The sequence below is a fragment of the Scophthalmus maximus genome, chromosome 20 (assembly GCF_022379125.1).
Source record: "Scophthalmus maximus strain ysfricsl-2021 chromosome 20, ASM2237912v1, whole genome shotgun sequence".
Classification (NCBI taxonomy): Eukaryota; Metazoa; Chordata; class Actinopteri; order Pleuronectiformes; family Scophthalmidae; genus Scophthalmus; species Scophthalmus maximus.
The window spans coordinates 6,669,133-6,690,655 of record NC_061534.1 but is presented as its reverse complement, the minus strand read 5'-3'; the positions used below and the strand labels follow the sequence as shown (position 1 = coordinate 6,690,655).

At 43.8% G+C, this 21,523-nt stretch overlaps 1 protein-coding gene across 1 annotated transcript in view; it reads right to left on the bottom strand.

Annotated features, from left to right (window-relative positions):
• si:dkey-112m2.1 (transmembrane protein 132C) overlaps nucleotides 1-21,523 on the bottom strand; it is a 115,909-nt gene that overhangs the window by 22,302 nt on the left and 72,084 nt on the right. The window contains exon 4 of the mRNA XM_035609212.2: nucleotides 5,118-5,310. Coding sequence (XP_035465105.2) covers nucleotides 5,118-5,310 — 193 coding nt within the window. The remainder of the gene's footprint in view (nucleotides 1-5,117; nucleotides 5,311-21,523) is intronic.

The window sequence follows — 21,523 nt, the reverse complement described above, 5'->3', positions numbered from 1 at the left end:
TTTAGTGAGATTAAATATTAAGCCTCTGTTGTTTTTTCCCTCCTCATGCTTTCTCACTCTTCATCATCTGGGGGGGGGGGGGGGGGGGGGGGGGATAATGCCAGAGTCAATGGTGGTAAATCGGGCGCCTGTCTGTATTATTAATAACTCGTATTCTCTTGTTTCTGGAGGTCACTGGATCAGAATAGGCCACAGAGCTGTGCAGTGATGGACTCTGGACCCACGCTGGCCGGGGGAAAAGATTCTCAAGCCAGACTGACAGAGTCGGGGAAAGGGTAAGGGTAGGCCAGCCAGTGAAGAATAAACAAACACACAACAACAAATTACAAAATGGACAGGCTTAGCTTCAAAGTAAAGCCTGACTGACATATTGTACATGGAAGCCGAATCCTGTGTCCTGAGAGAGGGAAGAGAGAGAGAGAGAGAGATGTCGGGTGACAGGAGTGAAATAAAGTGTGTGTGTGTGTGTGTGTGTGTGTGTGTGTGTGTCTGCTGCACAGAGGACAGTGTGTTAGTCATGAAGGGAGTGTTTCACCGTAACACTGCTAGCGCTCACAGTGACAAACACATTTGGGAGATATGTTATATCTAAAGGTTGATATATTATCTCGTGCACGGACAAGTGATGGCTGGTGAGCACGGCGGAGCATCTAGCAGCTGAGGAGTCCGATATTTCCTCGAGCCTGAACACTGACTCCTGGAGTTGAACGCACAACTCGAAAAGTGCTGTTGGGTTGAACAGAGTTCGCTGTTTTTTCCTGAGCTCTGTCCGTCTTTCTGTCTCCTCCTCAGACTTGCGGAATGGGATGGTCAAGTGGCCGCATGAGGATGAACGCACCAGTGGTGAGGATGAAAGGGTGAATTCATGTCGTCAAAATGCACGGGAGACAAACAGAGCAGGGAATTAGAGGCCCATATATATACACACACACACACATGGGGACGTAATTAAGCTATAGAGGGGCATTATGGCTGCGTGCAGATGGCTAATGCTGCCTTGAGGACACTTAACATGCCAGTGGTTAACTTCACTGTGCAGCCCATTAGCGCTCTGCCAGGCCACTTCCGAATACAGTTCCTGACAGCGTGACAGTGTGACTGATGGCAGCCGGCTAGACTACCGCTGGCTCGTCCTGATGCAGCGATAGCGCTGTGTGTAAACTGCAGATATGAGGACCGCTTTCCTTTATCCATTCCTCTTGCCTGCAGAGGACACCATTTCTTATTAAGTCTGTTGTCCTCGTTTCCTCCGTCTGTCACTATCTGTCCAAAGCTGGTATGGCGACAGTATGGAGAGAGAGAGAGAGAGAGAGAGAGAGAGAGCAACATTTGGCTGGACCCTAATTACTCTTGACAAAGGCGCTCACCCGTGACGGAAACAAAAACATAAAAATAAAAAAAAGACAAAAGCTAATGTTGAGCTTTCCGCTAATGGCCCTGGTTGTAATGTTGTGGGACCGCGAGCACAAAGCTATGTGAGGCTATGAATAAAATGCTAATGATAGCATTTGGGATGTACTGTAAAGAGCTATGGGGGCCACACAGGCTGTCTCTTTTAATGAGAGAACAGAGAGGCACAGCGCAGCAAGAGAGAGATCAAAAATTCATGGGAGGATGCGGCAAAAGTAGCGCACTCTCAGTCTACATGTTCTCCGAATGTGCTGTCTTTTAAGCTTGTAAAGGAAAGACTGTCACGTCTCTCTTCCCTTCCACGTTGTCGCTCCCAGGTTGCACAGTTCTTCATTAGCATCCGAATAAACAATATTATACTGTATGGGGCCAAAACAGATCCAGGCACTTCTCTTAATGACACTGGAGCTCGCATTCACAACTTGAGTTCAGCAAGTTCATCACGGTGAGGCTTCTCGTAAAAGCCGTAAGGAAAGAGTGTAACAGGGCGGCGTTTCAATGAAACTTTCCTCACAGCCTTCATTTTCCACTTTTGATCATCTCATGTTTTTCCTGCTATTGAATCTATTCATGTAAAACATTTCAAACAGGGTATATTTCATACTGAGGCATGGCACCATTGGGGGTAACAGACTTTCAAAGACACAATACACTTCAGTACAAACACTCTTCAGTCAAAACATGTTTTTCAACCAGTGTAAATACTCTAAATGTACTCCTGTTAAAACCAATTGAAGATCCAGCCTGTTTACAATACAAATCGACTTTTTCTTAAGAGTTTTCCAATACGTAAGTGTCATTTCCCGGTAATAGTGCAGCAATCACACTTTTTCTGTCCAGGTTAAAGATATTGACACGTTAAATATCCCTGAAACAAGGGACACTGCTTTGAGAATAAGTGTAATTACCTTTTTTCATAAAAAAAAAGAAAAGAAAAATTGAACTGAATGTTAAATAAGGTGTTTTCTGCAGCTTATTGAGCACTGAGCGATACAATTATAAAGTATACAATCTTGTAGCCAAAGGAAAAGGTATTGCTCACCATCGATTGGACAACAACCTATTCTGACATTTTTTAAAGACAAAATAGCAAATAATCTTGGTATCTATACAAAGGTAACACCTATGCAGTATAGATGTTACTTGTTCAGAGTAAACAAAGAGGGAACACAACATAAATGAGAGATTTCATGTTCGCCTTAAAAAAATGTGTCACGCTGATCAAGTGAAGCAGAGCAATGTTAGAGGCTTAAGAAGGAACATGGTGAGGCGGAATCTGTAAATTGAGCTGTTCCATTCGAGGTTTCTCATTGAAAAACTTGTTTAATTTCACTTATATGTCTCTGTCATCATTTATTCCATTTAAATACAACGGTTTTAACAAAGGCCGTTTTTTTTTATCTCTCTCTACAAACACTCTTTGTAGTGCTGCGTGATGACGTCTGAGCTGCCAGTGACACAACGTATGATGCGCAGGGCGATATCTCAGCGGCCCATTGGTCAATCTGAATGACTGACACATCCATCGAACCGTCAGAGCCAAAAGAATCGACGGACAACACCATTCGCTAACTATGAGGAAGCGAAAACATCGTGTGGAAAATAATAGGTCAACCCCAAACTTATTCTAGACTTAAGTGTTGTTATTGCACAGGGTTGTGTGTCATGTTAGAATCATTATTAGTGATGTGTTTTGGGATATTGCTCAACTGTGAATATCATATAAAAAATGTGTATATGGGGTTATAATCAACATTTACGATTGCAAATGTTTTGATTAAATAAAATTGTTCCGGTTGAATTCAAACACTCAGTTTACTTACAACTTTTCAAAAAACTAGTTGTCTAATTCAGCAATTGATTGATCACACCCTGTGTGCATTAGACAATACTTACATTGTCTATTTATTTAAATAAAAATGTCATTTCCATGCTCACCTTTAGAAAGACATTAAAAGTTGAGAAGTGTCGAAGTCAAAGTCTCAAGGCTACTTTACTGGCCAGAAACCATAAATCAGCACTGAACTGCTGCCTCACCAAATTGCCATAATAAAAGTTTACGAAGTGCTTCAAGGCATTTGATTTTTTTTTTTTTACGTGGCCATTATCAGTGAGGAAAATTAAAACTATTCTCATCTTTTTCCAGCATACTGAATGGTTTTCCTTTCATGTTGGAGGAAAAAGCAAACAATTATACAACAATTTATCACGTTTTGATAGTAATTATCATAACACAATTAGCAATCTGAAGCCACTTGGCAATTCATCCATGTTTGGACTGTCTAAATCCAAACTCAATTAACTTCTCAGCCAACAAGCTAAGAGCGGAGTAAGCGCCGACAGATTATGGACAATTTAAAAAAGGACCAGCTTTGTGTTAAAAATACTTGGGCCAGGCTGTTTTTAATGGGCCCATTGGAATGTAATAATTTGTCAAAATGTCTTCGATCACCATTAGTAAAGTGTCTGAAAACTAAGTCAGAAGAAAGAACAGTCCATTGTGCACCAGATTTGTCCTACCGCTTGGGAAAACAACAAGCTGTGCGTTTATGAAAAAAAGGGCTCATGTGGTGTCAAGGCTACAAATGATTCTCGGAAGCACTCTAGGAAATATAATGAGGTGGCTGTCTCGCTTTGTCTCGCTGTTTAGCTCGTACTGTCAAAATCGGAGGTTTACTTCATTTCCCTTATCATTTTATTTCTTCCCCCTGCTTTCTATTGCACCTACAGGTGGGAAGTCAGGGAACTTGAGGACAGTGACACATTTTTTGCAAGATTTTAAACGAAACAATGACAATCTCAGCTTTAATCTAAGAGTGAGTTCAATCCACGCCAGTTGAACGGTGTTGGAATAATGGCCCCTTTAATATACTAACTCCAAAAGTTAACGGCTTAAAAAGTACGAATGTTGAACAGTTTCACCCTCGCTCGCGCCCTGAGATGAAAGTCAGCACTTTAACCTCAATGTCATTGTTACGTTACAAAACCGAAGTGCAAGAGCATGGCCAAGAGAATAAAGAACACCATATACTTTGTGGCAGCACCGTATGATCTTTGCTTGATGTCTTAACGCTTCCACTCGGGTCCCGGTGACCGGGACAGGACCCAAATTAAATTCAGTCTTTTCAGATTAGTGGGGTCCCATTCTATTACTGCAGGTCTCAGGCATGTGCGTCAGCCGACTCTCTAGCCGCTCCGTTCATGTGGTGTGTCATAATCAGCACAAAAAGGAAAATGTTAATTTGGGGACAAGATGGAGAGTGTGAACTGTGAAGTGCAGGGGGGAAAGAAAGGTATTTTAATGTGACTCCTTTGCTTCTCTCTGGGTCGGGGTTGGATGAGTCGGGCCTTTTTATCGTACAACAGTCCTGGTTTGAGAATGTTCCCGACAGATTCGGTTTGGACCGAGCCTTAAGATTTTAATCCATGTGAAGACCTCTCATATGTGTACAATCCCGAAAGGTAGACTTTAATTTAAGAAATGAATGCATGCTAACTAAAAGAAGGATGAGGATACTTTGTCAAACCTGTTGGCATTTTTCAAATAACCCATCCTCCTCAGGCCAATCAGAGCTAAGCACTCGGTGTCGTCAGGAGGTATTCCCGGACCCGCCCTTTACAGTAATACCAAGAGCCACTAACACACAAGCGCACAAGTGTCTACATGCACACAAGCTTCCAATGCCACCCAACAGCCACCCACTCACCATGGCCAGCGGCACGATGCCACCCAGGTCCTGCGGCGCCAGGCGGATGAGGGTCTGCACCTCACTGGTCGCGGTGCGTGTGAGCGGATACTCCACCTGCCACGTCACCTCCCTTCCCCCCTGAGTCACCATCAGCCCGTTCACCTCCAGGTCCACCTGCAGCACGCGCTGGTAGCCCGCCGCCGCCTCCCCTCTGCAAGCAGAGAGAGGGAGAAGACGTGTGTCAGGAGTGGATTTAGATAAAAGAGCAGGGCAGGGAATGATAAGTAGCAATCGGAAAGGCACAGGCGAAAGGGATAAGACCGGGAAATAGATGAGGAGAGGGGAAAAATACCACAGCAACAGTATAACCAGGGGATAGTGTGAACTGAATAGGAAAGGACAAATACAAAAAGGAAATTAAAACAGTGAGATTGTGAATAAAGAAAACCTTAGCAAAGAGAGAAAAAGTTAGAGAGAGGGTGGAAAAGGGAATGAGGAAAAAATAGATGAGAAACGGGGAGGAAGAACTGGGTTAAGGGATGTGGAGAGAAAGAGACGGAGGGGAAATAAGGGAAATTGGTCTTTATTGCCTATTAACAGGAGTGTTTAGTGCCGGGGCCGAAAGGGACTGAGTAAACAGACAGAACATGTTTTTGATCAGGTGTATAGAAAACATGAAAGACCAACACTTCACAGGGAATAGTAATGATGCTGCAGTATCGTATGCAGATGTACTACAAGCACAAGTGATTTCTTCCCAAAAATTTAAGCAACGCGTCCCTCATCCCAGCCTCTGATATGAAACTAATCGCAGCACTATTGAAATTTATTCTCACATCCACACACAGCCACGGCGCTGGCGAAAAAAAGCAATTTATTTCTCCTCTTGCAATATGGAGCCTCTCTTGCAGAGATTGCCGGGGCCGGGCAAATAATTTGCTCTTAGCTGATGGAGATGCAAACAAAGCAGAAAAAAAACAATGAATATAGCAAAATAAAATTCCCGCAAAGCTATTTGATTTACCAAGTGCTAGGTTTGATCAAGCTGCTGCCCGCTCTCGTAGGGAATTCTTCGTCGGAGTCAAAAACTCAATGCAACATCCAAAAAATATAATCTGCACTTGGGCATCTGGAAGTGGCTCACAGACCTAAACATTGCTGTTGTGTCCCACCGTTTCTTTAGATGACGGTGAAAACAAGTCAAAGGCGATTTCAGAAAAAAGGTAAACCAGGCAACAGATTTATGTATATAATTCCTATTGGATTATATCATCCTTTGTACATCGGTCTCAACATGATGTTTTTTTTTTAGGTTGTCACGAGGCTGGAGAGGGAACAGACTGAGCATGAGGAGGAGGGTAGTTTGGGGGTTTGACTTCCAAGGCTTTCCTTGAACATATTTTGGCCAAGCTTGCGTTTAAAAACTCCCCCATCTCCCTCTTATGTGTTTGCACTTCAGACACCAGCCTCACTTCAAAGTGCAGATTTAAGGATCCACTCTGGTAGGGAAAGCGTAAGAAAGAACAGTTTTGGAAGCTGAAAAAAATCGGTGTGGAAGAAAAACAGCTCGAATGCAAATTCTGGGTCAGGCCGAGGAGCTCTAACAGTTTCAGCGGTTAATGTTCGGAGTTTTACTAAATATGTATCGAAATTTTCTACTAAGCAGGTACGAGTTTGCACTTGTGCTTCTTCAAAAATGGGGATTATGCAGGAGTGCAGAGGTGTAGCGCGGCACAGCCGGTGGTAGGTTCTGACACATTTTCACCCATAACATGCAAAACATTTCTTTCCCACAAGCATTTAAAAAAAATATATTTAATTGGTTTCCAACTTAGAATAAAGGATAAAGGTGAATTTTTATTTTTTTAACAAATCAATGGATAATTGCTTATTCTGGTCAATCCCTCTCTACTGTTGATACCAACTCTTAAAACACAAATTAGTCACACTGTTTCACTGGTTAACAAGTTTATTCATTCTGTTAAATATAAACTGTAGTTTATAGTCTGTCCATGACACATACAGTGCATGAACATTGTCCTATTGAGGTAATTCTTGACTGGACGACAAAATGTTAATCAGAGAGAGAAAAAAATTCCTTACAATGTATTATTTATTGGGCAAAGTTTTCCAGAATCAAAGCAAGATAAAACATACCATCTTTCTGCAAAAGATGTACTATGGAGTAGGAACAGATATTTCTCCTACACTGGCATTCCCCTCCTTCTCCATCCCCTACTGTCTCCACTTAACATTTATACTTGTATAACGTTAACAATTATAAATAGTTCGATATTTACACTGTTGACATTTGATCTTTTGCACAGAAAGAGTCCCACACCTATAAATATAAATATAAATATAAAAGCGATTCATAAAAATATCTAAAAGCACTGCCAAATATTATCAGTTGTGATGAAATAACCAAGAAAAAAACCCAACTTCATATCAAAAGCACTATGTTAGCACTTTTAAAATCACGCTTTTATGCGTTATGGGGTGCAGATTAGCACTTTCTGGGCAATTTTTATTTTTTATTTTGCTCTTTGAAATCCATTTCCTGTTAATCAAAGTTAAACATCAAAAGCAAAAACAGGGGAGATGAACTGCTGAGAGCAAACATCTCACACGACTCCTGCTGCAGACCGGAGTTATACGTGGTTACCCGGCTTAACTGATTTGTTGAAAATCCCTCCTTTCTGGTTTATGGCTGTGGACTGTGAGTAACAGTCAGCCGCCCAATCGCAAGTCCATCCATCGCCCCACTTTTTCTCTCAGACAGAAAATTCGGAGAGAGGGCTGCAGAGCCGCAGTGGGACATCCTCGACTGCCTGACAACATACTGCGACTGCAGTGATTATGTGGTTTACGCTTATGGTGTACAATTATGGCCAAATCAATTATCTGCACCTCGCAGCCCTGCTCTACAATGAAGATGCAAACAGTCACTGCTTTAGTGCCGAACGACACCGCACGACTCTCCCTCTGTGCATATTCAATCCGTCTTGTCCTGTCCGTACCATTGTGTCTTTCTCTGGTCTCTGCACTCGGTCCTCCCTCACCTGCAGTGTTACGTGGCTTCCAATAGAGGGTGGTGCACTCTCTCTCCCCACCAGCCCTTCGGCCCGGAATGTGTTTGGGATGATAAATGTCCACAGCACACCGGTTGGAGAGGTCAGCCCGCTTCCACCATGTCTCATTAGAAGCGCATCTGCACCGTGTGCCCTTTTCTCAGCGCAATTACCATACAATTCAATACACGTCACTTCTCCTAGCCCTGACTTGTGGATGCGGATGAGAGCAAGAGGTGATCGCAGAGGCACAGGCGAGGAGAAGGGGAGCAAGAGAGAGACAGACAGACAACAACAACAACAACAGAGCGGAAGCAGGGTTAGAGGGGCTACCAAAAAAAGCAAAACGTCTACTGGGATCGCGGAACAACGCTCTGGTATCACAGCAGATTTGCTGTGGTGAAGCGAGGGAGGAAAATCATCTGTCATGTCATCTTCCAGGAAGCTTTTGAGGTATCTCCATTTGTCTGCTCTGTTGTTGGGCGTGAAGGCACAAACAGAACAAGGTAAGAGAATACACTCAGAGGAAAATACCTGCACACTTTACTGCAACATACATTTCACACACACACATCCTTGATGCCACAAAGGGGCCGCGGGCGAGAAGAAGCGGCGTAGCAGCCTCCCCCCTCCCCCGCAAAAAAAAAGAAGAAGAAAGAAAAGAAAATGACAAGAACGAAAACAGGAAAATAAAAGTGGCGCCGAGGAACACAAAAGCCTTGTTAAATGTGCAACCGTGCTTCCCGCTTCCCCACACCTCTTGTGGATGGCATGGCTCCGAGAAGAGCAGCCAAAGGAGAAAAAAAGTCTGCTGTCTCTTCCTGGAGACCCGAGGGGTTTTCCCCTTTCATGCACAGCAGTGATTTGGTTAACGCTGACGACGATCGTACATCAAAGACCCGAATTGGTTGCAACACGGCGGGGCCAGCAGGCCCAGGGTGTACGCTCCAAGATGGGCACGAGCCCAGACAGCTCCATTCAGGTGAAAGTGGATGTATTTTTGTTCATTACAAGAGACAGGGGACAATGGGAACCGCTTCGAGACCAATGCGTCCAACTTGCCTCCTCGGCCGGAGTGAGGACATGTTGTAAATAAACATGTCGGCCATGATTGCAATTTTGAGTGTGTGTGTGTGTGTGTGTGTGTGTGTGTGTGTGTGTGTGTGTGTGGCCAGATTTCGAGAGGGGTTCTGCCTATAGTGCCCTGCAGTTTTTCGAGCCACTGAGAATTCGTTCGTTGGATGTTCTGTGGATAAGACGCTGGTTTGTGGCTCTGCGTGAGACTGTGGGTCAGGCAAACGAGAGAAGAGGAACAGCCGCGTCAAAGTGCATTCCAAGACGGCGGCGTCAGGACGCATGCAAACAATTCCTGACAGAAGAAAGCTTTCATATTTTATATAACGGGCACTCTGGTGCTATTTATGTACGTGCGACTGGAATCGTTGCTGTAGTGTCTTTTATCTAAGGCCTGCTGCTGGCCTGGTGTGATGTGATGTGTCGTAACGTGGGATGCTACAGCGGCTTCTGAATGAAGAAACAGACAGACCTCACAGCATGAGGACTTTAGGCCTGAAACCGAAGATTATTGTTGTTATTGGTTTCATTTTCCTAGTCTATTACTTGTTAACTACTCATTTTGTCTATACAAGTAGGAGACACCCAACAATGATGAGTTTTCCTAAAAGCCATTTTTGTCGTTTTGTCAAGGAAACAGTGTAAAACACAAAATATTAAAATCCAGAATGAAAAGAGATAAATGATCAGGTCTACACACCGCAAAGACTGAGATCTGTGAATGTTTGTTTAAAATGACTAAACATGCAAATCGACTTTCAGTTGATCAATTATTTCAGCAGAAAATGATTTTCCTTTACCAAGTGCTTTTTTTGATGCCGAGCGGTTGGCGTCAGGAAAATATCATAGCAGACGGAGAGTTTGTGTGGACAACAGTTTGCACAGCTGCCTCGGCCCTAATTGAATCCTGACATGTGCGACCGGCGGTAAATCGTCAAATCAGGTGTGACGATGGACAGGATGAGCAGCTCCTGCCGGCCATCTGTCCTCACACAAGGGGGCCGCCTCCTGCCCTGATCCCCCCCCCTGTGTTCGGTCACTCTTCCCATTCAAAGTGTGAAATCTTAATTACATCCAAATGCGTAAAAGAGGAACCAGAAAGTTCGCGGACCTCATTCAGCAACTGTGCCGCGCCTAGTAGAACTGCAGCCCCTGGGAATTTCAGGTCCCATACGCACCCATCATGAAGACTGTGTGGTGCTGTTTTCCTCTGCTTTTAGAGTTCTATTACAAAAAACGTATTCAATAAAGAGGGACTCCAAAGGAGCCGTTCAAACAGGTAGGCTACTGGAGGTATTTCTTGGTAGCCATCTGACAGGGTAATCTCTCTCCGGCTCCTTTGCAAATCAACGGCGACAGAGTCACCGTGGCAGGAGAGGAAAAGAAAAATCCCTGCGTGCTCAGGAGCTCACTCCCAGCGAGAAAAACAAATAAGAATAGTTGAACAGTTCCTTCATCGGAATCCTCCTCCCGCAGAGGAGGATTTCGGGGTAAGATGTGGTCACTGTACTTTCCCCCCCCCCTCTCGGTGTCCCCGCGATTTGCTTCCGCAGCCGTTTGAATAACATGCACTTCACTTACTCTCCAGCTGTGCGGAAAAGGTCTTTTTCTTCATCGGGAGCCTCACGTGTGTCTCGAGACAGGAGTACATTCGGATTCTAATTGGTTCCAGACCTCGAGGGAAATATTATAATACCTCCAATAAATAAAAACCTGCTCTCCACCGGCTGCTGACAGTTGAAAAGGTCACATTTACAGCCGAGACTACCTCCGACTCGACTAGTTCAGCAGAAGCTAACCCCGAACGTGTGTGTGTGTAATGAGGTCATTTAGCCCGGGGGGTCATTAGAATATTGGGATTAATAAATTAGGATCTGGTGTAGCAGAAACCATATTTTGTGCGCGTGCACATCTCAAGGGAGGCTCCTCTCTAATGAGATTCACTATCTCAGGTCTAATATCGGCCTCTTCCCTCCAATGATGCTAATAAGATCCTATTGAAACCAGCAGAGTTCGCCCCTGACACTCTTCCCCCACTGCACCGGCCAGCAGCGGGCCTGCGATGCAACACAACGTGATAGTTTTGGAGAAGCTTATTACAGGCGAGTTATTCAGGCAGCGGGACAAGTGGGAGTCCTTCGGGGGGTTGAGAGGGTTGATGAGCGGGGAAGAGTGAGAGAGAAAGAAATTGGCCACCGAATGACATATATTTTTTTGCGCACAATGAGCTTTAAAAAATCACGAGAGTGGTCGTGATTTTATTCATCGTGAAACTTTTCCCCCAAAGACAGATCACTGAGCCACGTCACGGTTGTTAGTGATAAATGTACGGCGCTCATGAAACACTTGCTCTATAATCCTAACCTTGTGCTGTCGGGGGGGGCACGGGGGACGGACGTGTTTATGCAGCAATAAACATTGACATGTGACAGACAGATAATGAAAGAGATCATAAAATGAAACCATGTCAGGAAGCAGGTGGAATGTAGAATAACTAAATTTATGCATGCAGGAGATTTCCCTCTGGATCTATCAAACCCCCGACATGGGCCCTGTCCCTGTCGGCACAGATTAGTTTGTTGGGCGGAGCTGAAGGCCTCGAGGCTTTGATCGTTGCCACGGTCATCAGCATCCAAATCAGTACGCGCCCGCTGTGGGGTTTTTTTCTCATTTTTAATATTATACACTGTGTGCATTCCTACAGAAATCCCAAAGAGTTGGTGATTCATTATGCATACACATGAGTTATTTTTTGGTTATTCTTATTTAATCTTAGCGACAGGGTTTTGTTTTTTTTGCGTCACAGCTCTTATCTTATGTGGGGACAGTGACATGTGACCACGTGACTGGCTTACAAGCTACAACAATGCTAGCAAGATGCCCCCCCCCCCCCCCCAAAGAATATCCAACAGTTATTGTCACCAAAGCTTTGAAGCCCCAAAACTTGCTTTCACAGTCGGCCCGCGGAGAGCAAAAATATTGAAATAGTGCAGTTCTTCTCTTTGGTCCGTCTCCTCGTGGATATTTTCGGACATAACCCCCCTCTGTTTTGTTCTGTTGCTGCCTCTCTTGCTCATTCCGCCCCTGACCTCTTGTTCTTCCCTTCCTCCTCCTTTCGCTCTCCCCTGTCCCCCGTCTGCTCCTCCTTCTCCTCTCCTCCTCACCAGTCCTCTGTCTGTTTCTCAACCCAGTCTGCCCTCCTCAACAGCTTGCTGATCTATTTTCTCTCTTCCCCCTGTGCCGTATTTTTTTTTACTCCTCTCAAACGGTGTGTGAAATGAGAGGATTCCAGCCTCCCGCATGAAACAGATGTGGCCCCATGCATCAGGCCAATCAAAAGGCGGTGTCGCCACTCTGTACCGTATCATAGCAAAAGCCAATCACAGCCTGAAAAGCAGCTGAGGAAACAGAAAATTGGAGATAAAAAAATATGGTGCAAAAACTCATCATCTCTTATGTCAGACCAGGTGATGCCAGGACTGTAATCACTCTGTTTCCCTCTCTCCAAATATTTGAAACATCATCATTTTTTTTATTTATATTCTACACACTGTCACAACAACCCAAAAAATAGAAGTGTGAATAAAATATTCTTTCAACATTGTGTTTAAAAAAACAAAAACTCCTTGTCATAGCAACAGGGTGCCTGGAAATGTATGTAAATTGTTTCAAGAAACACACACACACACACACACACACACACACACACACACACACACACACACACACACACACACACACACACACACACACACACACACACACACACACACACACACACACACACACACACACACACACACACACACACACACACACACACGGGAATGTAACTGTCTCATCAAAAGGTAAACCTCAAACACACACGGCGAAAAACCTCTCACTCGTCAAACACTGACACATTTCACAAACAATCCAGTTGGTTTATTTTAAATCCACTAAATGTAATAGTCCAGATTTTCACATTGAACACATTGGAGACATTTTTGATAAAGGTGTTTGAATTATGTTCACTGTCAGTATTTTTCATGTGTTTACAATGTCTGCCATCCGAGCTATGAATCACATTATATACTATCCTAGAATCATATCACCTGCTAAACGTCAGCATGTTACCATACACTGCTGTCTTGCACAAAGGGCTGTGCACAAGCACGGCTTCACCCAGTCAGTTAGCTGGACTGTGAACGCTCAGTCTTATCCCAGTGGCGTTCAGGCAGCTCAAAGCACTCGGTTAATACGAGGGGCAAGAGTGTGGTCTTTGTTAAATAATTTACAAAGAGCTGTGCCGAAAAGGAATCATAAGATTCAAGGACAATGTTGCACAAAAAAACCCTTACGATTTCCCACTATAAGTTCCCTTTTATCTGATAGCGCACGGGACACAAAAAAACATTACCATTGCAAAAACTAAAAGATTACAAGAGAACGTAATCCAGGAAGCGATTTCTCAAAAAAATTATTTGAAATTTAAAAATAAATAAATATATATTTGGTTATAGGTGATTTTGGGTGATTGGATTACAATCAGATAGAGCTATCCGCTGTATTTCTGTCCTTCAGAGGTGGTGAATACACACTGAGCACAAGTGTAAATACATTTTTGCAAGTTGTCAATCCACATACAACAGCTACGTGGGCACTGGGCAGGAACATGTGATCAAATGCAACTGTTTCAAACCACCAACGTGGCAAAAGCAAAGGAGTCTTCTCCTTTGAAACAATTTGGATGTGAGACACATTTTTAATGTCAGCTGAAAACGAAATCACTCATTATACGTTTTAGATCAGGGACTGATGATTTCAAAAAATATCTCATCCGATAATCTGAAAACAAATAAATACAGACTCTGTACCTCTCAGTTGCCTTTAATGAGAGATTCAAGAATGTGTGGAGGTGAGCGAAGTCTTGGCAAAATTAGATTTCAAGAACAGTTTTTTCTTTCCCGTCTCTCAAATGAGTGAAATCCTTGACAGGCAACGCGTCCGGAGACCGGGTCCGGAGACCGGGTCCGGAGACCGGGTCCGGAGACCGGGTCCGGAGACCGCGCAGCATCCGCGTGGGAGCCGCTCCTGTGCCACTACTATCTTTTTCACGTCTTTAAAGTGCTCTGCAGGAGCAGCAGCTGGGGGTCACGAGCCCCCCTTAAAAAAAAAGTTGAATACAATAAAGCGCAATCAGTCACTGTATAAACACCACCCTGTGTTCCCTTATTGATTTCTGTGAGCTGCAAGGGCGTTAGTCAAATTCTCCAGAGGCGCTATGGTGCTCATCCTCTTATCCCGGACAATAAGATCAACTCAGTGTGACTGGCTAATCTCCCCTCGGAGTCTAAACTCTCCACCAGAAAATGACACTTTGCTCTTCTCCGCGTGACTCACACGTACAGTATACACCCAGATGACAAGGGATTATATTAAGTTGTCCTTTCCATTGTTGGCCTCTCAGTCGCTTCTTTTAAATCCCCTGATGAGCATGATTCCAAGGCTTTTGTGTATTGCGGCCAGAGAGGTATCTATTTGATCGCACACGCTGGAGTTTCCTTTTCTTCTTATCTATTCATCTGTCTTTTTGCTTTTGGCTTACCACCCCCCTCCCCTTATTCACCAAATGGATCCTTTAAATGACTGAAAGAAGCATTTTGCCGCTGCTCATATACCTCTGAGGTTTTTGGACTTTTAGCAGGACAATGCCATGTAGTTGCAGTGAGCTTATTTTGAATAAATGTAGAAGACTTTTACTTTCGTGGACCACTTAACAGTTTTCTCTGCATTAGTAATTCAGGATTTTCCAATAAATTCCTCAGGGGGTGTAATGATGAAAAAAAGACTGATTGAGGAGCAGGCTGAATATGGCAAATACAGCCTGACATGTAGCAAAAGCCGTAGCTGAATATTAGAACCAATGACATGCAGATCCTCTCGTGGCCTCCAGCCATGGGCTTCAAAGTGTGACCTTCACAGTGCTGAAGTTGCAGTGTGAAGTGTTGGCAGCAGTTTTTGAAAATTATTTCTCAAAAGTGTGCATTTTTAGGGGGGGGGGGGGGGGGGGGGGCTGTCTGTATTCATTGACTGATGGGTTTTCTCAGCCTATTACGCTAAAGTTTCCAGTGTCGGCTCGAACAAGGTCCGAACCCAAATAATGATTTTCTGCCTTTCGAACCTGGCAAGACGCCGCGAGGAACATGCATTCAGAAACACGTTTGTAGCGTCACAGACATCACCGTGTCCATCATTTCCTATCAGTCCGTGTGGAGTGGACGTGTTCAACAAACTTAATTCAAGTAAGACAACACTGGAGTGTATAATGGTGAGGGGGGTGGGATGAGAACAAATAAGAGAGGCAGTGTGACAACACAATGATGAGTGTCAATGAGTTTTATGCTGATGTAATAAGGCCGCTGGCTAACAAGTAAATGAAGTGACTGTGGGGACCAAAGTAGCATATAGCATACCTGCTATGAGGTTTTATGGCACATAGGTACCATCTAATGAGAATCAAAGAAGGGGTTAAATGTGATATCGGTTTATATCACATTTCCTGAAACAGAACCCCACGTCTCCTCAAATCTCCCCTGAATTATGAAAAGGTTTAGAAGAAGAAAAAAAAAAATCAATGATAAATTCATACATTATTGCATTTAGGTTCAATAATGTAAATTAACTGCATACTTAGCGTCTAATTTGTTTGTCCCTTATATTTCTGTTCCCAGAAACATATTCCGTGCAGTCCTTTGCCACACAGGGACATCGTTTACTGTTCTGCAGGTAACACGGCAAATTCTACGATGTACTTAGAGATCAAAAAAATGAGATTCTGGGCTTCCCTTGGTAAAAACAAATAGTAATATCTGACAGTGAGATGCCACAAGAGAGTTATGGTTAAAACGAGCCCTTTGTTTTTGAGGGTTCAGTAAATTGTATTTAAGGAATACAGTAGCTTGATGTATGTCAGTGTCTATTGTGTCCTTGTTGTATTACTTTGCAGCTTTAGTTCCAATGAGGATTCGCTTTCGTCCAGGTGAGGGACTGTCCAAACTTGTACCAGAGCGTTGTGGGTTATTTTATGATGCGAATGGGTCATCGTTAGCCTTTTCGTTAATCTCACTCTTTGTTTTATTTGTTTCACCATTAAACCAGAGTAAATCAATATGACAGCAGAAGTATTTTTTCCGTATATTGATCGATTCTGCTGTTTAGTTGTTTTTTTTTCTTTCTTTGTGTCCCACTAGTGGTTAAATAAACCTCCAATGTAATTTTCCCCAAACCATCACTACAGTAACTAATGGTGCGCGTGTTTGGCAGTTTGGATAGCTGTCTGATAAAATGTTCCAGAATGGAAATCTTGTTTATAAGTTCAGGGTTTTTTACATGCCCCCCATCTATGTGCCGTTTCATAGGCCTCAGAAAATTATGCATCCTTGAACCGTCTCGGTTTCATCACACATGCATGATGCAGATCTCGCTCGCTCGCTCGCACGCACGCACGCACGCACGCACGCACGCACGCACGCACGCGCACGCGCACGCGCGCACGCACACACACACACACACACACACACACACACACACACACACACACACACACACACACACACACACACACACACACACACAGGGAGGTACCGATGAATACAAAAGCAGGCAACAAACCCACGTGCATGCACGGCCAATCCAAACCTGAACAAGCAAACAAACCGCTCCACGGTTCACTTTATTAAATTGGTGTATGTGGACAGGGTTAATAAGAATGCCAACCCTACCATGACCCCATTGCTGACCTGGACCCCATACTTCTGCTCCCTTGCCTCATTAATCTGTCAAGTAAACAGAACCTTCTCCTCCTCACCCACAGGAGGAGAGAAGGATTTGATGAGAGAGGGGAGGGCATGCAGACCTTTATTTTGCCATCCCGTCCATTTCTCTCCATCTGGTGTTCAAAGACAGCAGTGGAGCACACAACTCACCAAGGTCGCCGTCTTGTGATGTGTGCTTCTCGACCAAAACACATACATAAACACATACGCCTAGTCCGACTTTTCTGTTCTTTCCCACAGTTTAGCTTGGATCCCAGTAACCTCATACAGTAGGTTAAAACTGTTGGCGCACGCCTGAGTGGAAATCCCTTAACAAGTTCTTGCAGTACCTCGCGTATAAAATACACCTCAAAGAGAGCTCCAAAGCATTAACAGGGGCCAAGGATCCGGCGGATGATTTATTAGAAGATGAAGTGGATCAGAGGGTTTGAGCCTCGGGTCCCAAGGCCAATAGGCCTGCCTTATCAAACACCACCAGGCTCCATGGCCAATCTCCAGCTTGTCTGTGGGCAACTCGACACCGGCGCTGGCTTTGGTTGCTGATAAAAGTCAGATTAACTACAGAGCTTTGTTAGAGGGAGATGAGACTTCACTTTACTTTCACTTCAAAAGTATTAATATACTCTGTTCCTAGCTGCAATCTCCAAGAAACGAGAAAAAAGCTCAGTTTAAAAATGATTACTGTAGAGACGTCGGCCCACACGATAATGGAAGGGCTTTCCTATCTTACAGGGGGTCTCTAACTCATTACTTAACAACATCAGAAGACCACTTATAAAGGTTTTCCCCAAACACAGACACACACACACACACACACACACACACACACACACAAAAACCTACACCAGACTGACATAGTAGATAACAGAAGAAGGTAACCTGCTGTTGGTTTCCAGCTGATTTCATGCATCGGCGGATTAGGCTGCATTACCTTGATTAGCCACGGAGGCAAGGCTGGATTCACATTCCCAACCACCAATCGATGATGTTTTAATTCAGTTAAACACAGTTCTATTCCTAGTTCAGCGATAACACTGAGGTCATGGATATTACAGAATCCACGGTAAATATCTAACTCATGTCTCGAGTTGTTGAGTCAAAAGGTTAGATGGAGGAGAGGGCGCAGCGCTTCTCTGCTTAGGAGGACGTGGCATAAATCATTCCCCTGGGATTCAATTAACCACATTTCATTAGTGGCATCATGTCCATTTTGATTTCCATAGATGGTGGCAGGTTCGAGGGGAATAAATAAGACTTGTGTTTTTTATTTTGATCATATTAGACTCAGGGGGCTGTTTCCTTTACGGATCATTTATGATTGAATAAAGCATGAGAGGGCCCCGGCAACACATACGACGTATATGCCACTCATGCAAATTAAATCTCAGGCGATCAATATTGCAGATGCATCTGACGATCACAAAGTTGCCTGTCTTGGACTGCTGTAGATTTTTTTTTTTCTGCTTCTCATTATGAGGGAGGCAGTGAGAAGAGGCCATTTCACAGATGTATTAGTGGCCCTACGGGTAAACACAGGAAAATAAGATGTCTCGAAGATTGCTTAAAAAGATTACAGAACGCATTCAAGCATTTTTCATACCAAATTGTATGCTACCCGTACCGGTGATAAGGCAATTGAAGGAAACAGCAGTTCACAAACATACATATTAGACCACCTGGAAGGGTAACTACTTGGAAGGGTAATTGCTTCGACTCCCCTGTCCATCATCTGTGAAACCTGCACTTTCAAAAAACGATTCACACATTCAAGGACACGCAGGAAAATACATTCTCACACTCTCACACACACAGCAACAAACATAAATGCATGTTATCTCTTACTTACTCTGCATTTTTATAACCCCCCCCCCACACAAACACACACACACACACACACACACACACACTTTTTAAACCTCTGCATTTTGTCTGCTACCCTGCAGACCAGTGCTACCAGTGTTGATTAAGCCGATTATAACATGAACTAATCAGCACTGCCATGCTCTTCAAGGCCAAAACTAATGGTCGTCTATTCTTTAATTTTCCCTCTTAATCAAAAACAGATAAGTCGGTGCACATGTGCCTGCGCGCGCGCGCGCGCACACACACACACACGGCTACCCTCTGCCGTCAGGTCATTAACATCCATGCATCTCACTGATGTATGGTGAGTTCCTACATTGGAATCAGATTGCGCTGAAGGGACCTTTGATTTAAATCAGGTTGTAAATGCAGTCTCCCCGGTCCTGCTTGGACTGACCATTGATTGTGCGCGTTCATTCACCATGTGAGCTCAGCCCGGCGCAATCAGAAAGAACAGCACAAGGCCCTCTGACCTCAACCCGCGGAGTAAATCGGTCTGAATATCGAACTCCTTTCTCTTTCAATTTTCACTCATCATTGTTCAGTCAGTTACTCCGGCTCCTAATGACCCTCCAGCATTGGAGTAGAGCTTCCTCGCGGACACATATTCACTAATCCAAACAATGAAGGTTTCCATGGACTCACAGTTCACGGGTAGTAGTTAAATGTCACCACTGAATGAACAAGAATGAACAAGCCATTCTTTATTCAAATCAGCCATCGTATATGCATTGAAGCCCAAACTGTACGTCTGCAGGATAATTTCACATTCTCAAATTACATGCTCAGCCAACGTATGGAACATAAGTCATATTCGCCGTATAGATGACACCATTGCTCACGGTAACAAATGCCTATGTGAATGACAAATTTCCCACAATTTTCTGACGGGAGGATTTCCATGGGAACAGTCAAATAATAATTGTCTTGCGTTTCATATGAAGGGCGGAGAGAGTGAGAGGACCTGTCATTGAGATGGGGCGAAGAAGTGATGAAGGCAGGAAAAGATTGCACAGCATACAAGGCTGCAGGCTATTATAACCATATCATGAGAACAATCAATCAAATTGGGTTAAAATGTACAACGCTGTTTCAGGACCAGTTACACGTGCATCACGAATACAGCACAGCGTCCGTACAGTACGTGGCACAGAGCTGGCTGTCCCAGGGCCCCAGGTAACCTACATGTACATGTGATTGAACACAGCGTGCGAGGCGGGGAACCAACATCTCTTCATGCATTTGTCGCTTGCAGGTTGTAAAACCCAACGTAACTCGACATGGTGACACTCAAAGAAGGTGCTATACAGCTTCACCACACATCGTTAGTTCTTTGAAAAACATTAACATTTCCATTGAGGTTCCACCGCTGCTGACCTTTTCCCCCTCACCATTCACGGGCTAAATTGCTTCTTATGGACATTCAAGGGCGTGCAAGGGCATCATTTCCACTCGGGATGAGAGGGACACGACCGCCTCACTTTTACCAATCCCTTTTTGTCCGCCTTCGGTTTTTCTTTTCACTAAGGGAACATCGTTTTGTTCACGTCCAGCCCTGACAGTCCAAATGAGAGAAGATATACACTGAGTTGCCTTCAATTATTACCATGTACCATAAGCAATGAACTTTACAAGTAGCAGTGACAGGTGTAGTCAGGGCTGTACATCTGAATGCAGGACCTGAAGATGAAATTCGGGTATCAAAATGGTACATTCTTTTTAGAATAAAAGGACAAGTCCACTCCTACGACATCAGCGACCAGTTTCTGGTATCTATAAAGAGAACTGAAAACTCAGTTGCAAGGTTAGAGATTTACATAGCGTGTCTATTTTTTTGCCCCGACTTCCACCCCACCAATTCTCCTAAAGAGCAAGTTAGATGTGTACTAGAAAGCAAGTACATCTAATATCCCGTCTATCCAACTGATCCAAAGAAATATTTCATTAAAAAACCAAACTGTCAACCTCTTCAGATCCTCTTCAGTCAGAGAGATGCAAAAGTAATTGGGATTCAGCCACAGTGGAACATCAATATCTGTACAAAATTTCACTGCAATCCATCTAATGATTGCTGAAATTTGACAACAACTGACAGTCATCAGACTACGACTAAAGATGCCATTACTAAAAAGAAAAACTGTTCAGTCTTTTTTTTCCCCTATTTTTTCTTTTTAAATTCCAGCTCGCTCAGAATCATTGATTTGGACAGCAGGAATTTATATGTCAGCAACTCGATGAGAGCCCATCATCCCTATATGTTTCAGCTGGATAGTGATAAGCCGCAGTCTTGAATTATCGCTCTGCAACACAACTATTTACACACCTCAGCAGGTAATGTCACATAACAATAAAAAAGGAAATGATGGTGCCCTGGATGGAAATCTCACATGGCAATATAGCAATGCTTAGCAGAGGCAATCTTATCTAACTAGAATCTTTATAGACTATTTACATGGGGACTGTGACGTTCTTCTATCCCGGGCACACTGCAGAGTATATGCAAATCATTTCAGTCTAAAACAAGGGGTTCGCACTTCCCCCATTGCTTGCTTCCTCTGTTTCACAGGAAAAGACAAAAAAAAAAACCCTCAGAGGCTCA